The 16,578-nt window shown below is 39.3% G+C and overlaps 2 protein-coding genes across 2 annotated transcripts in view; one reads left to right on the forward strand and one right to left on the reverse strand.

Moving 5' to 3' along the window:
- Positions 1-11,729, reverse strand: part of LOC139465006 (uncharacterized) — a 35,115-nt gene extending 23,386 nt beyond the window's left edge. Inside the window, exon 1 of the mRNA XM_071246673.1 lies at positions 11,557-11,729. Within this exon, the coding sequence (XP_071102774.1) occupies positions 11,557-11,625 (69 nt within the window). The 5' untranslated portion in view covers positions 11,626-11,729. The remainder of the gene's footprint in view (positions 1-11,556) is intronic.
- A 3,695-nt stretch (positions 11,730-15,424) lies between these two features.
- LOC139464726 (uncharacterized) lies at positions 15,425-16,363 on the forward strand. Its single transcript, XM_071246240.1, has one exon. It carries the CDS (start codon positions 15,425-15,427, stop codon positions 16,361-16,363), a length of 939 nt encoding a protein of 312 aa, XP_071102341.1.
- The last annotated feature ends 215 nt before the right edge of the window (positions 16,364-16,578 follow it).

The raw sequence follows: 16,578 nt of genomic DNA on the forward strand, positions 1-16,578 counted from the left end.
AGTAACCCTGCGCATTCGATTAGCAAATCAGCAACTAATTTTGAAATTATAAACGGGCATTTCGTCAACCTGGCCAAACTCCACGATGACAGTTACATCATGATCATTTGCCATCACACTTTCTTGTGGAAGTATCGTGGTATTTTTGAGTCCTATAAAGCTCTTAAACCCACACGACACCAGTTTGCAGGGACTAGAAGAATAGTGTTTTTAAATATTTAACTTAAATACCCACATGTGTAAAAACTAGTGGGTAACAGAAATTTGAATACCCAGATAGAATTACTGATACCCAATGATTTTAAAATGCATGGGTAAAATACCCACAACACCAAAAGCTTATCTGGAGCGCTGCACATGTAAATGGGTACATTATCATGATTACACAATTTGATGTTATGGCATATGATGAAAGTTATTATATGATATGTCAGTTTTCATATCATACCCAATATCAAACCGAGACCCCTATATCAGCCCGCGAGTCAAAGGTCGCCGGGGTGATATGGCGGGTCTCAGGCTGATAATATGCGGTGTGATATGAATACTAGGGGTGACTATTGTCTGGAAATCACTATTGTGATAACTATTGACATTGAAAGAAACCAGCGTTAGTGCCAATTTCTAGGTCCTGTAGTCCTTACCAAACTGTCGAATAGTAAAGGTATCCTAACATGCCTAAGGACTAGTATAAATTGGCCCATTTTAAGGGTTTTGCTCAATGTTATCATTATGAGGACTAGTGGGCAAAAACTGTTAGTTTCTAACCCTGGAAACAATTGCGATAACTATTGATATTGAAGCAACTATTGCGATAAATATCGATAGTTTTCAGTGTATCATTTTAGATGGATTTTAGAGTTGAATTAAACCTTGGAACTGAAGTTTCCTTTAAATGTGATAACCATAACAACAAATAAAAAGTAAAGTTTGAGATATGACTGATTTGTTTTTTCTTTACCCTAATAATTTAAGAAAAAGAAACGTCCACATTACCATGTGTAAATTACTACCACTCATGATCAAAAGAAAAACACATTTGAACAGCAATGCATGTATTATATTGAAGCTGTAAAACTATGGTAAATACAATCAAAACTATCGATATACTTAACTGAAATCGATACTATTGATCGGAAACTGATTTAACAATCGATTTATTGACTTAGAAATAGCTGTATATCGATATTTTGATTTATCATGACACCCTTAATGAATACTGCCATGTAACAACCTCTACAGAACTAAGGAGGAATGTTGAGATGCTTTTATATGGAACAGTAACCCTTGTTGTAGTTCAGTCTTGTTCACAAAGTGTATAATCTATTGAATAAACTTGTGTTTAAAAGTATGACACACAGTGAACTAAGTGAACAAATTTTGTTTATTAGTCAATCTCGTTACTCAATCAGATCTTTCACAGCCACTCCATAGAACCTTCTGTCAAACCTGTGAAGATTCGGGGAAGAATAGGTCTTCAGTAGTAACTGAGTGAGTTGGGTTTAACGCCACTTTTAACAGTATTCCAGTCATATCACGGCGTGTCAGCTTAATGTGGGAGAAAAGCCCGAAGTGATGCAGGTCTCAGACGTTTACCACTTCGGTGAAACCCATGAGCACGGGTATGGTGCTGACAAACCTAGAAACATAATCGGGGAGGTCTTCAGTAACCCATACTTGCCGTAAAAGGCGACTATGCTTGTCGTAACAGGATCGGGTGGTCAGGCTTACTGACTTGGTTGATGCATGTCATTGATCCCAAGTGCGTGGATCGATGCTCATGATATTAATCACTGGATTGTCTGGTCCAGACTTGATTATTTACAGATTGCCATCATATAGCTGGAATATTGCTGAGTGTGGTGTTAAACAACAAACAAACAAAACTCAGTGCTGAGTGAAATGAATATTGAATGGAAACAATGTGTAACCTGGCCGAGTGTTCCCTAGTCTCTCTCAGTCCCTGAACCATATTATTTTCCCTTCTGCCCTTACTGTAATGCTTCAGCCCTAAATAAAGCAAGTCTAGATTTTCCACAGGTTTATGTTCTGAATCTCCCATGTCACTGGGGCTCCTCTTCAATTTATGTATATTTGTTTGTTTATCAAAATTATATCTTTTCAGAGACTAAGAGGTAGTTACATTGTGCCCCATCAACAAGGTTGATAAGATGAATAACAATTGAAAGTTTCAGTCACAATTAGCATGATTAGTTATAAACAATACACAAATTCTGCATCAGGAAACTCCATCTTAACGGTCGAATTTCAAACCTGTTGTGTGTCGAGTAGCAACAATTACAACACCTTTAGTTTGAGTTTTTTCCCTTTTGTTTGATAAGTGACAGTGAGGAAAATGGCCGACTTTGACATTGTCGGCAATACTTTGTTCATTTCTATTACATTGATAGATATAATTATCAAGCCTTAAAGTTTAATAATTATTAAGCCTTAAAGTTTAATGCTATACCAATACTATTGCAATGATGTGGGGCACTATTGCAATACTATCGCAATAGTGAAAAAGAGCTCCGATAGTCACCCCTACCACACCATGACACAGCTGACAGTGTGAAACACTACATTCTCTCGTAAAACATTGATTGGCTAATATCCACAACCACAGGCAGGAATTTTTCTAGACCTGCTCACAGGCGAATATTCATCCCAAGTCTGACATGTCAGAGGCAACGACAGTAAACACTTCCACCTTGAATAGAGAAAAATCCCAATACTTTAGGATTTATGAAAATATGAACGTTAAAAAAATCTAATTTTAAACAATATCACAGTCAAAAGTGCTCAGTTTGGAATTCAAAATGAATACATTCCGAGATGTTTAATATATTGTAAGAGTCTGCTATGGTTAACATGGTTAAACATGGGTCGAGCACCCGTCTTAGCCTTGCTCCAAGTCTCTACTTCATGATAAGACTATGGATGTTTAGTAAATCTACCCTTGTAATAGGCAAGTCTAGATAAGCGGACACTTATTGATTTGTGTAATCTAGAAATTATTATCTAAACTAACAATAATTGCCTTAGAGACGTGTGCAAGTCTACACCGGTTTCCAATCCATGGTGCCACGATTGGTGCCGAGCTATTGATGCCTGCATATGTTGGTGTGGCAATGTTTACCATTGTGAACATGACCCATCACATGTAAGGAATCAATTATCACTACATCAATAGGAAACGCAAACAAACACTGAATAGGAATCCATAAACAAACAGAGAGGCACTCAATAGAACCATATCTACTGACTATCATTATCAGTTGTAGACACAACCAGAGGTCATGGCCGGAGGCTGAAGGGGCTCAATGGCCACAGGGATTTACATGGACAAAAAAGCGTAGAAAAAATATAGTTTTGATATAAACAAAAAAATGAAAACAATTGAAAATGAGCCCCAGTGAGATGGGAGATTCAGAGCCTGAACGAGCCTGACGAACTTGTATGGGGGCTAATCCTTAATGAGTCTAAATTGAAGTAATTGCTGAATGTTATTCTAATATAGGTGATGACAGATTTACTTAAATAAAATAGTTCAAGGTAATCTATAAGACTATGTAGACATATCTTTTGTCTGGGAGATGGGATCTTGATACCTTAGGCTAGCATTTATCTAAAAGCTTCAAATCTATTAAACTATGTAGACATAACTCTCGTCTCAATGAATAGTATGTCTAGGAGAAGCGCTCCCATTACCTAAGGCTAGCATCTGTCTAAAAAGCTATAACTGAAACTACTGATATTTTATATATGCATTTTACCTGATGATAAGTATTACTTGCTAAACTATAATTATATGAAATGATGTATAAATATTACAGCATGATAACTCATAAAAGCACTTGATGTGGATCTAATTACTGACTTATGACACCCATTGTCTGAAGAACATTTAACTGCAAAGGCTAATTACCCTGGAGCCATGACATCTATATGCCTTGAAACACTTAATTGCTGTTATTTATTAGATGCTAATCCTATTTGGTAATACCCATTTTTGTGTACTTCGACCGTCTGCCATCCTGAACGAGATGTGCAAGTATGTCACTGATGATTTACTGTTTACATTTATATTTATTACTTACTAAATGTCAGGTGACCTTGGCTATATAAGCCTTGGTCCAGAGAGGAGAGAAAGAAAGGTCATACCCTTAGCCTAGCTAGGGTTAGGCTGGGTGCTCCGGGGCACCTAGACAACAACCACTACCACTATGTGCTGACCTGGCACATAGTGTCTTTTGTATGTATATATCTACATGTATAAAGTAAAACTGTATATACCGCAAGCCATCGTCTCCAAGTTGTCACTTCCTACTGAGAACCATAAGTCGGCCTCTTGCATATACGAGTATGCAAATTGTTCATTAATCAACGTCAGACCGACACGCGGCGTTACTACACTCATTCTCATTAGATACCATTTTTATGAAACAAGTGGAATGTCTATGGTATCCATGGTATCTGACTGGGCGAAAGCGAGTAAATACAAACCCCTCCACCCCTAGGCGTTCGGGTCTCCAGGCAACTAAAATTCCTAAATCAGAATTAAATATTTACCCATTCATTTAATATATCTAACTCATAACAAACTTTATGGCTTTGTAGCGATAACCTGTATTTCACTGACAACAGGACTAATAAACACGATAAATGGTTTTTACCTTTGCATCGAATGCAATCTTAAAATACAAAGTTCAAATTTCTCTGAAATTAAGAAAATAACTAAAAAAAATATCCTAATTTTGACCAAAAAAAGTCTCCAAATTTGCCTGCCATGAGCACTTAGTTAAGAGTCATAGTTGCATCCCTTGTCTTGTAAAGTGTCTTAAACTCCATGACAGTAAATGACAGTTATATCAGACTAAGTAAGGCCTTCCCTAGGGGCATGTTCCCAGGATTGCGCAACCATGACCTCGTGACCTCCATGACCTTGTTACATCAGTAATCAAGAGGTAATGGTAACCTCTTTGTTGATCTAGAAGTGTTAACCCTTTCCAGCCACACCGATCATCATGAAATTCTGCCCTGTCTACCGGTCATTCTGGCCCACAGAGAGTGCTCACTGACCCACTGGTGGATTAATGACCCGACATTTTGGTAACAGCAGCAGTAATAGGCATGTCACCATGGTCACTCAATCAGTATTATTCAACTTTTGAACAATAGTGAACCTGTGTCCAATGCAGGTCCTGTGCAACATGCTGCAGTAGTAGTGGTACTTCAGGTTTTCATGTCTTACCATGGGCATGTTACGTCAACAGGGAAGATATTGTTTTATTACGTTTACTCTCAGTCAACTCATTTAATCTATTGTCTAAAAACATTTATGATGCCTTGAAAACAACATTAACTTGTACTCACTCTTGTAACCACATTTAGTCCCAGAAATAAAGTTATTATATTAAAAAATATATGTCTACAAAATATAATCCAAATGGAGCCCCGAACAATGCTTAACTTCAGAGAAATATAGACTTGCCCAATCATTCTGGACTAGTCCTTTCTTAATTTAGTGACGTTTTGTGTGTGAGTGAGTGACGTTTTGTGAGAGAGTGAGTGACGTTTTGTGTGTGAGTGAGTGAGTGAGTGAGTGAGCATTGTTCAATGCCAAAGTCAGCAGAGAGGCTGTACAGTGTTACAGAAGGTCAGCACACCTTTATTTCACCCAAATCTTACAAGTCATAATTTTGTTCACTTTGAAACATGGGTATTGTGTGTGTTATCACTATACCTAACTCATGGGTCTGCCTCTGATTAGCAATATTCCAGCCATATCATGACTGGTGGACATTAGATTCTGTGTCCGACAAACCAATGACTGAGACCAATGACCATTAGCAACCATCCCCACCAACACAGTCAGACACAGCAGCTAGCTACATCACTGACGCCCAACCACTTCAGCCAACTCTCATGACCAGCTAGAGGATTTTACTGGACACGAACCACTGCATCCTGCCAGCCCTCAAAATTCACCCTAGTCCACTAGCCTGAGACTACAAAACTGTAGCAATGTCACCGCTTATCGCGATATAGATACATTTTTATGTGAATACAGTATCAACACAAATTAATGAATATCGATACTACCGTATACGACATAATAAGCGCCCAGGGTACTCTCAAAATTACAAATAGAGGGCTCTTATTAGAATATTATTTTGGTGAAAAAAACGGAATTGAAAGATAAATCTTGTGGTTTATGCTGACAGCCTGAAATGTTTATGTACGACAGATATATGTTTCCAGAATTTAATTGCCAATAATAAAGCGTGCATATAACACACGAGTGTGTATTATACGAGAATAGGGGAAGGAAGTGGTGCGTGTTATATGCGAATAGGGGTCAGAAGGGGTGCTAATTGGGATTGTTCACTAGCCAATATATCAGCAAATCTCGCCATGGGCGCTTATTAGAGCAGGGTGCTTATCATGTCGAATACGGTAAATCAATACTTCACTGCCCCAGAAATGCTGAGATTTGTTGAGATTACCATTGTTCAGATGGATATTAACATAAGGCAGAAAATTCAATTTGAAACATTTATGAGGTGAAGTGCAATCAGGATAATGTTGCATCCAAAATGCACATGTGTGCGTGGCTGCTTGCACTAGTCCTACCTCATGCAGAGTATTAGTGCTGGCCCACGGAGATACCATGCCATAGTTTAACATGAATACCCCACTCGGACACAGTATACTGACTCTGTGCCAACCAGTCCATGTCTTAGCCCCTTAGTGCAGAGTGCCAGGCATACTTTAGGTATGACACGAGGGGGGATCAAACCCCCAACATTCCGCTCTCTGCCACTGACAATGGAGGGGGTCAAAGTTTTAATAGTTCAGCCTGGTTTATATATAGCATTAAATTGATTAATTGCAGGTCTAAATAGGAAATTTTATATCCTACACATACAGAATAACTAATTTTGTTATTAACCGATACATCAATATATATTGTATTGTGATACTTATGAGTTAATATATCAATACTTCCGATCAATGAGACCCTACAACTACAAAACACGCTAAATTGTGCCGGGGACAAGTCAAAATACAATGTTTCTTGTCCTTGCCGACTGGTAGCAAGTGAGGTTTGTAATTCTGAACTGGCTCTCAAAGCTTCATTATTGTGATAAATTGGAATTTAATAAAACTGACAGAAAATGTGAACAAAACATTCAAACAAGACTAGCTCGTAGCTACAAACTTTAATGTATCTGGACTAGTTTTAAAAACAAATTTCTAAGTTCACGGACTAGTTATTGCAATGTGTAACTGGCATGACTATACTCCAGCCAATCAGCTGCGAGTATGTCTGTCTCGCGCAGTATCACACAAAGTATCTGACAGCAAACAAAAGGTCTTGATTCGTTTGAAATCTTGACTCCAAAATTTGGAAAATGACACCCCAAAACATATGAGTACCGACTCCCATCTTTACATTACAAGGTCATGTAAAACCCGGGTATCTATAATATTAACACATGATGAATGACAGTAATATCCATACGCGAAACATGTCACACCTGTCGTGTATGCCGACTGACGATGACCATACATAATACTTGACATGTTCACAAGTAACAAGCTGTCGCGCGTCAACTGTACAGTGTATGAACTATACACCAGTCACATCAGCACACAAGAAACAGACCTGTAGACAATGGTAGATTGATTTTGTCAGGTGTTCGTAGTCTGTCTTACAGACCCTGATACAAATATATCAACTACAGCCCATGCAAGTCTATAATGTTTGGCAAGTCTAGATTACTGCAGTATCAGAAAATGAAGAGAATCACTGGGCTCCCTTTTTATTATATTTTTATTAAGATAACTGAGCAACTGTTTTTTCTGTACGATATGTTCATTTCAGAGACTAGATGTTAGTCTAAGGTGTTTGCTGAGAAGCTGGTAACGACAGCCTTGGCACAAAAACATCAACTTTGATCATCATGATTAGCAACCATGGCAACAGACAATTTGTTATTTGAATATTTTTTCATTATTATTTTAATTTAAGGGGCGGGGAAAGGGAAGGAGGAGCTAGGATTTAAAAAAATAATTTGAAAATACTGAAAAAATAGGTTTTCTTGTCTCAGGTGTTAAAACATTTACTAAGATATAAACAATAATTGTTTGCTGGATATCCTGAAGTCCTTATAAATGTTGTGAAAAAAAGATTGCTTGGCTCCTTTCTGCAAAAAGAAATGACTTGAAATTAGGTTATTTTGGCACCCTGCCAAGCACTACCTCCCATTAATTGACTGTCCCCGAGTTCATGAAGTACCTCCAACGAAAATAGTTACCGTATTCGACGTTATAAGCACCAAGGGCGCTCTCAAAATAAGAAATAGAGGGCTCTTATTAGAATATAATTTTGGTGAAAGTGTTGAAAGATCGTAAATTTCATGGTTTACGCTGTCAGCCTGAAATGATACAAAAGAAGTCTGTGCGTATTATACACGACAGATATATTTTTTCCAGAATTGAATTGCCCGTAATTAAGGGTGCATATAACACACGAGTGCGTATTATGCACGAATAAATAAGTCTTGTGTACATTGATCAATCGAACGGTGCTAATCTGCTAATTGGGATTGTTCACTAGCCAATATATCAGCAAATATCGGCGTGGGTGCTTATTATGTCGAATACTGTAAGTGTGTTCCCTTTTTCGTTTATTTGATGAATTACACTGAACTGAGTCCTACCTTAAATTCATGCTATAAGTGAATCACATCCATCAACAGTTAAAACAAACGGATGCTTTAAGGTTTCTGTAATTATATTATTGCAGCAAATAGTCTCATATTTTAAAAAATTACTAATGTCTTGTGGCCTTTAAGCTCATTCAAGGTTTTGGTCATCGTTCAGTGATCTGGCAATAATTGATTACTTATCACATTAAACAACAAAAGGGCCATGTCTTAATTCCACACGGGCCACTACTCAAGCTGTCTACGACTTAAGCTTGAATTAACTCGGTAACCATGATCAGTGTTTGGTGTGACTGATTGACCCCTGAAAAGGGAAAACAGACACATCCATACAACTTGTTCAAAGTAACTGTTACCATGGTTACTAATTCTACCCCTCCAAAACTATCGCAAACTATGTGTTATAAATGAAACTAGAATAAGTGGCAAAATCATGTGGCTGGAGTGGCTAGAACGGAGATTTTAAATGACTCTTAAGTTTTTCACAATCCATTGTCAGAATGGTTTGTCGCAAAGAAAGAGCCACCCGTTGCCCTATCTTCAATCCGTCAAGGCGGTTCTGGTAGTGGTAGTTTTACATGTCATATTGTTTGTTTGCTTATTTAACGCCGCACTCAGCAATATCCCAGCTATATGACGGCGGTCTGTAAATAATCGAGTATGGACCAGACAATTCAGTGATTGACAACATGAGCATCGATCCATGCAAATTGGAATCGATGACATGCTTCAACCAAGTCAGCAAGCCTGACCACCCGATCCTGTTAGTCGTCTTTTACGACATGTATGGGTTGCTGAAGACCTATTCTACCCAGGATCTTCACGGGCCACATGTCATATTGAGAGGAAATCCAGGTGAAATACATGACACAGTATTCACATTGATTTGTATTGGTTTTGCATGCAGATCAGTTTTGATGGGGCATTCTTTCACATCATTACCCAATAGACTATGAATCTGTAGGACACACCGTATTTGACATAATAAGCGCCCAGGGTGCTCTCAAAATTAGAAATAGGGGGCTCTTATTAGAATATTATTTTGGTGAAAAACAACAGAATTGAAAGATCGTAAATTTCGTGGTTTCATGCTGACAGCCTGAAATGTTTATATATATACGATAGATATTTTTCCAGAATTTAATTTCTATAATTAAGGATGCATATAACACACGTATTGTACACGAATAAATAAGTTTCGTGTACATTGAACAATCGGAAGGGGTGCTAAGTGGGATTGTTCACTAGCCAAATATTAGCAAATATCGCTGTGGGCGCTTATTACGTTGAATACGGTATTGGTGACAATCAGCAGAATCAGACAATGTGCTTGTAAGCAACTAAATTGAAACCATGCTAACAGACAAATAGTGTAATGATTGCTTCGTGAACCAATGACCCAACTGGTAGATGATGTTACATCTTGTCAGGTATGTATTTAATGCTATAACCCCACGTGTTGAAGATGGTAACCTTGAGGATTAAATTTAAAATATTGTTTATGTAATAGAAATTAAGCATGATTAATGATTCAGAATGACTGATACAGGATAAAATACAACTCATATCCTACTGTATGTCTTGTCAGAGCTCCAGATAACTTTTTAAGCAATTGAGCTTTTACTCTAAGGTGTCTAGGTTAATTGGGTTATTACATTTTTCATTGAGTCATCACGCTATTGGGGTTTTCCCAAAATGAGTAAGCATTTTAAGATTTTAAAAAATGAAATATGTTTTAGATGTATATAACGATCCTAAATATAGACTTGACTCGGAAAGTAAATTAGCCCATAATTTTGCTCCGCTGTATACATGCTGAAAAAAATTCATTTGGTATTTACACGTGCTGTTTTCAAACAATTGCGTTTTCCATTTAATGCATGCTTTTAATTGGTTAATTGGTTTTGAATAGTTTTGGGGGTATGGAGGTATTTTACACAAATATGCAGCTTATCTGTAGCTCTGTCTTGTCTTTTCCAATGTCCTACAGTACTAAAAGATGTTAAGTTTGGCCGTGACAGATCAACTACACTCATATAAAAAAAAAAATATCAAAGTGTTCTTTAATGCATGTTTACATGTCTTACTTTTTTAGTAGTATACATCATACATGTCAAAAGCCTGGCAACATTATCTGCAGCATGGGTAACATGAGATGTCAAATCGTGAATTGTGATTCCTATTTTAGGAATATTTCATGTATTGAGGTCAAAACGTTTCATAATCACTCCGTTTATTGCTCCTAGTGTATGAAAACATGAATATTATCTACAAGTACTAGGTCAAGCTGTGTTATCTGTGAATCATACCTATTTACCGACCCCCTTTCACCATCTCATAGCCATTCATGAGGAGGTCCAAAAGTAAAAACAAGATCAACATCTTGATTGTTGCAATCCCATAGCTCCGCTACTCTTTCACCAGCTGTTCACTAGCGAACATTTGCTGGTTGCGTATATAGAGTCTATATATATTAGCAACCGGTAAATGTTGGCCAGGAAAGACAGTGCGGGAGTACAGACAGTACATAGCTACGATTATGATGCTAATAGCCTACGTTGCCTACATACATTTGCTACACAACAGTGATCACTGGTGATATTTATATACCCGTTGAACACGGATACTGAAACTTGACACTGCCAAACAAAAGAAATACAGTCGTCTCAAAATTCACCTTACATCTGTGAAATTGAAGATATAACAATAATTCTTTAGATTTAAAACAGGACACGTGATACATGTTTATGTGCAAACTGAATATCATTTATCTTGCATCTTCATCAAACGATGACTGCACAAGCATTCTCGCGACCCTTACCTCTTCAATTCCCTGTAGGACCAGGAACGCCACCAACGGCAATACTTTGATAATATCCTCAAGTGTCATAACTTCTTCTACATTCGACTTCTTCTAAAACGTCAGTGTCACAGGGAACTCATATATAGATAACGGTGTTTGTGTCTATCCCTTTGCTTCACCTTGACAGAGAGTTGACCCTGTCAAACCCGGAAGTGAACCCTAGCATGTTGGAGTGATTTCCCTTTGAACACAGGGGCCCTGAATGGGTTGTTACAACTGAGGTGGTTGTATTGTGCGTGTGAATAACTGACTCTTTGATGATAATTTGGGAACGATATACATACTTTTATATAATAAAGAATGTAAGAACAAAATACGAAACGTTGTTTGCCTATCCGCATTAAAGAGGTTGACATGTGGAGCATATGAAGCCATACATACATAAATGAAACACAGGTAGGCTATTTATATTTTTAGTGAAACATAACTTTAACAAAGGTCACTAGAGTTAACAAGTAATAAAAACTGCGCCGAAGGAAGAAAGAGACGTACAAGTACACTATATAACTCGTGTTTCGGGATGAGTTAAGGGTGTGACGGTAAAGTATGTGAACAGGTTATGCAAGGACGGCTCTAGACTTGCACAAGACTCTAAGGCAATACTTATTAGTTTAAATCATAATTTCTAGATTATGTAATGAATAAGAACAAGTTGTTCCTATAACAGAATGGCGTCCTTGTCCACATATCAAGACTTACCTATTAGGAGGATAGAATTACTACACATCCATGGACTTTTCTTTCAGTAAAGCCTTGGTGCAAGGCTAGGGCGACTCCAGCATTTTTAAAAGGGAGGGGTCCAAATATCAAAATCCACTCATAATTTTACTGCCCTACTACATGTGGGTTACGTTTACGGGTCATCCGTCACTACTGACAATTATATTTTATGAAATAGTATCATCTTAACCAGCTACTCTATCCTTCATTGATGCTTTCATAAATATATCCATCATCTATCAAAGAATAAATAACCGAATCTTACGAAATTTAAAAATATTAACTCCGTGATTTAAATGAGTTTCCGTTTCATATACTTGTAGTCGCAATTAATAGGTTGTTTGTATGCATTTGAAATATGATTTAATTTAATTCCAAAATATGCGACGAAATTTTAACACTGGAAACTTTCGGCTCACGTCACCCCTTTCAAATGAAATTTCAGGTCCCCAAATAGGCAAATCTAAAAATGCATGTTTATCTCATGTGCGTGAGTAGCGTACACTTATCTATTACGAGGTTTGGTATTCATAGAATTTGTTTTTGTATTGATATGGGTTTTTTGCTTCTTTTTTATTTTTTATTTAAATAGTTTAGTTTCATCTTGGGCTGCTCTGTTTATAAACGTTCGAGTAGCTGTCCATCTATCGGAAACAAAGTTAGTTCGGCCTTCGCTATTGCATCTCTTAGCTTTAGGAGATCTACGACAGATAGCGGATCTAGCTGCAATTCTTGTTTTAAACCGAGGCCGGGCTGGGCCATGGTCTTGACATTCCAGTAACAAGTGAGCAATGGATTTAGGTTGCTCTAACCAGTTCATTTATAGCGCGATGACCAATTGCTAATGAAATAATCCCCCCACCCCTATGATAATAAACACTTAGCTGTGCAAACGGTCCTTGAGACGTTGATCATAGATTGCTAATTGGTTGTGTAATCGTCATAGGAAGTGATCAGCTACGGTGTGATCAGCTAAGGTGTGATTGCCTGAGGCTGTGTGTGCCTGCTTTCGTATAGACGGTGTCGACCATTTTCTTACACGGTGCATTCCGACTTGTCTAGTCTGTCTTACAGACCCTGATACAAATACATATCAAATACAGCCCATACAAGTCTATAATGTTTGGCAAGTCTAGATTACAGCAGTATCAGAAAATGAAGAGAGTCACTGGGCTCCCTTTTATTATATTTTTATTAAGATAACTGAACAACTGTTGTTTTTTTTACGATATGCTCATTTCAGAGACTAGATGTTAGTCTACGACTTGTCCAGCAGCTAGCCAACAGTTGATCCCCAGCGTGTTTGTTCAAGTGGTGGGGGCATCTCAAAAGTTGTTTGATATTGGCGGGGTCTGTCCCTACGGGGCTTGTAACAGAAATTAGAGAAATTAGAGACACAAGTTTATCAATTGACACCTGATTATTTTATCATACAATACAACACCAAACTTGTGCGCATACAACATTTGAATGGGGAAGAGAGAGAAGTTGGAGTTGGGGGGTGTCAAATATAATCAAGTCCCTGTTTTACTGGAATTCCTATTACATATGCCTTGTAATGTAGGAATAATATGCCCTTGTCTTGCAGATTATATTTAGGTGTTGATAAAATTAATGGAGCTCCAAAACATTAAACAAACAAATACATGCTGTTCTCAAAACAAACACCCACCCACCCACTCCACCGACCCCCCTGAAAATCAAATGGTTGCTCCCTACTTCCAACCCAGGGAATCGCAGTCGGGCCTTCAGTGTAACGAGCAAACGCTTTAACCACTAGGCTACCCCACCCCCCAATCTGGTCAGCATCGAAGAACGTAGCGGACGACCTTTTGATATGCTGGGGAGCGGCCGATGTTTTTTTCATTAAAATATCTATTCCCGAAATGAAAGAAAAATAAATTGTCGTGTGGTTTAATTTTTTTCACTAAAAGACCGCCTCCGTGGTCTAGTGGTAGAGCGTCCGCCCGGACTTGGGTTCGATCCCCGACCGCGTCATACCAAAAGACGTTAAAAGATGGTACTTGTTGTTACCCTGTCTGGCGCTCGGCATTAAGGGGCTAAAACAAGGACTGGTCGGCTCGGAGTCAGTATACTGTGTCTGAGTGGGGTATTCATGTTAAGCTGCGGCATGGTATCTCAGTGAGATAGCACTATAAATCGGCATCAGTCCGGACTAGTACAAGCAGCCATACAAACACACACACGTACATGCACGTCGCTATATAAGTGCAATAATCTTGGACGCGACGTTAAAACCCCATTTCACCTCACCTCACCTCACCTCACCTCACCTCACCTCACCTCTTTCACTAAATCCTACGCTGGACGTTCTACGTGTTCTGAACAAGGCGGTGTGGTTCCTCCTTACTGATAAAAAGCATGTTTTTTCTAAGCGCTGACTGAATAAATATTCTGATCGATGCTCATGATATCAATCATGGGATAGTCTGGTCCAGGCTCGATTATTTACCGCCATCATAAAGTTCGAATATTGCTGAGCGTGGCGTTAAATACAATGCAAACAAAGATTATTGTTAAAACCCAGGTGAAATACATGACACAATATACTTGTAAACACTAACATCGTATTTGTTTCCTTGTATTGGTTTTGCATTCAGATCAGAGCTTCCTGATTTGATCAACTTTTGAGTGAGTGAGTGAGTGAGTTGGGTTTAACGTCGCTTTTAACAGTATTCCAGTTATATCACGACGTGTCATGTGGGAGGAAAGCCCGAACTGATGCAGGTCGAAGACGTTTACCACTTCGGTGACAATGTACTATGAATCTGTAGGACATACTGGTGACAGTCAGCATGATTAGATTAGACCTTGCAAATGAACAAAATGCTAACAGAGATATGGGCAGAATATTATATGGACGGTCCCTTAATTAATTAGGGATGGGATGACTCGTTTAATCAAGGAAGTAAGGAATGGGCCTGAGAGACGACTGGCGCTGGGCGCACCCACGTCAGTGCCTCAGGGTCGATTATACTTGCCTCTCTTACCCTGCACCCTTATTTGAAGGCGTATATAAGACCCTCAAGTCGAAACCCCTGGCTATCGATTTCACGACTCAGTCTGTCTCAGTCCTACAGTAAAAATGGTCCATCAATTCGTCGTCGCTGTGTGTGTGGTGTTGGGGCTCGCCTCTCACCAGGTGCGTGCTCAGTGGTGGGGCATGGGTCAAGGTCAAGGTCAGGGTATGGGTATGGGTCAAGGTCAGGGTATGGGTCAACTTGGAGGATTAGGTGGCGGTGCGTTTGCTCAAGGAGGAGGAGGGTGGGGGAACAATCTCTTCCAACCGTTGAGGCCCAGTGTGCAAGACAACACCCTGTACCAGACCTGTATCGCCAAGAACTCCAACGGCGATGACATGAGGGTCACCTTCAGCCTTGGCAACAACAACAACAACAACTTCAACAACCCCATGTTTAACCGATTCGGTGGAGCCCGTAGCCTTCGTCTCTCAGCTGTCATCGCTTCCAACCCTGCTTCGACTCTCCAAGGTCAGTTCCAGTTGGTCGTCACTGAATTCTCCCGCACTGAAGAAGTGTGTTCCAGTCGTGCTCTCGGCGACATCCTGACCGACCGTGCCTGGTGGAGCCAGTCCCGTACTCCCCGCGGCATCGTTGGCACCCCCGTCACCATCTCCCAGGGACAGACCGCCACCTCCTCTGAGACCGTGGAGAACCTGGCCTTTGAGGAGCTGACCGGCCGTGGACTGGCTCTGTGTCCCTCTCACCAGATCTCTGGTTCCACCTGCATGGACGTCATCCCTCTGTGCTGCAAGATCGGCTTCGACAGTCAGGCTGCCACCACCTCTTTCACAGCCCAGAACCAGCTCTTCGGCCAGGGACTTCTCGGCATGCAGAACCCAGGTAGCAATAACGGTTTGGGAGGTGGATTCAATCAAGGAATGGGCGGACAGTCTCAGGGAATGAACCAGGGACTCCCTTCAGGACTGAACGGAGGATTTGGTCAAGGTGGACTCCCCTCAAACAACGCTGGTTCCCCCAACATGGGAGGACTAGGGTTTTGAAACATTGAGGTAGCTTAGAGGCAACATCACCGTGGACTCACAGTGTAACAGAAGTCACCCATCACATGTACACTAATAGTTTCCATGGTGTGAAATATCGTTTTATCAAACTGCATGTTTTGGAGAAATTGTACGAACTATTATGTTAGTATATAACGCCGCAGACTAAACTAAGTTTTTTAAAGTTTCTTTCAAAATTTATCGTATATCAGTGC

Source organism: Haliotis cracherodii, unplaced genomic scaffold (assembly GCF_022045235.1).
Source record: "Haliotis cracherodii isolate W230 unplaced genomic scaffold, xgHalCrac1.p SCAF_17, whole genome shotgun sequence".
Taxonomy (NCBI): domain Eukaryota; kingdom Metazoa; phylum Mollusca; class Gastropoda; order Lepetellida; family Haliotidae; genus Haliotis; species Haliotis cracherodii.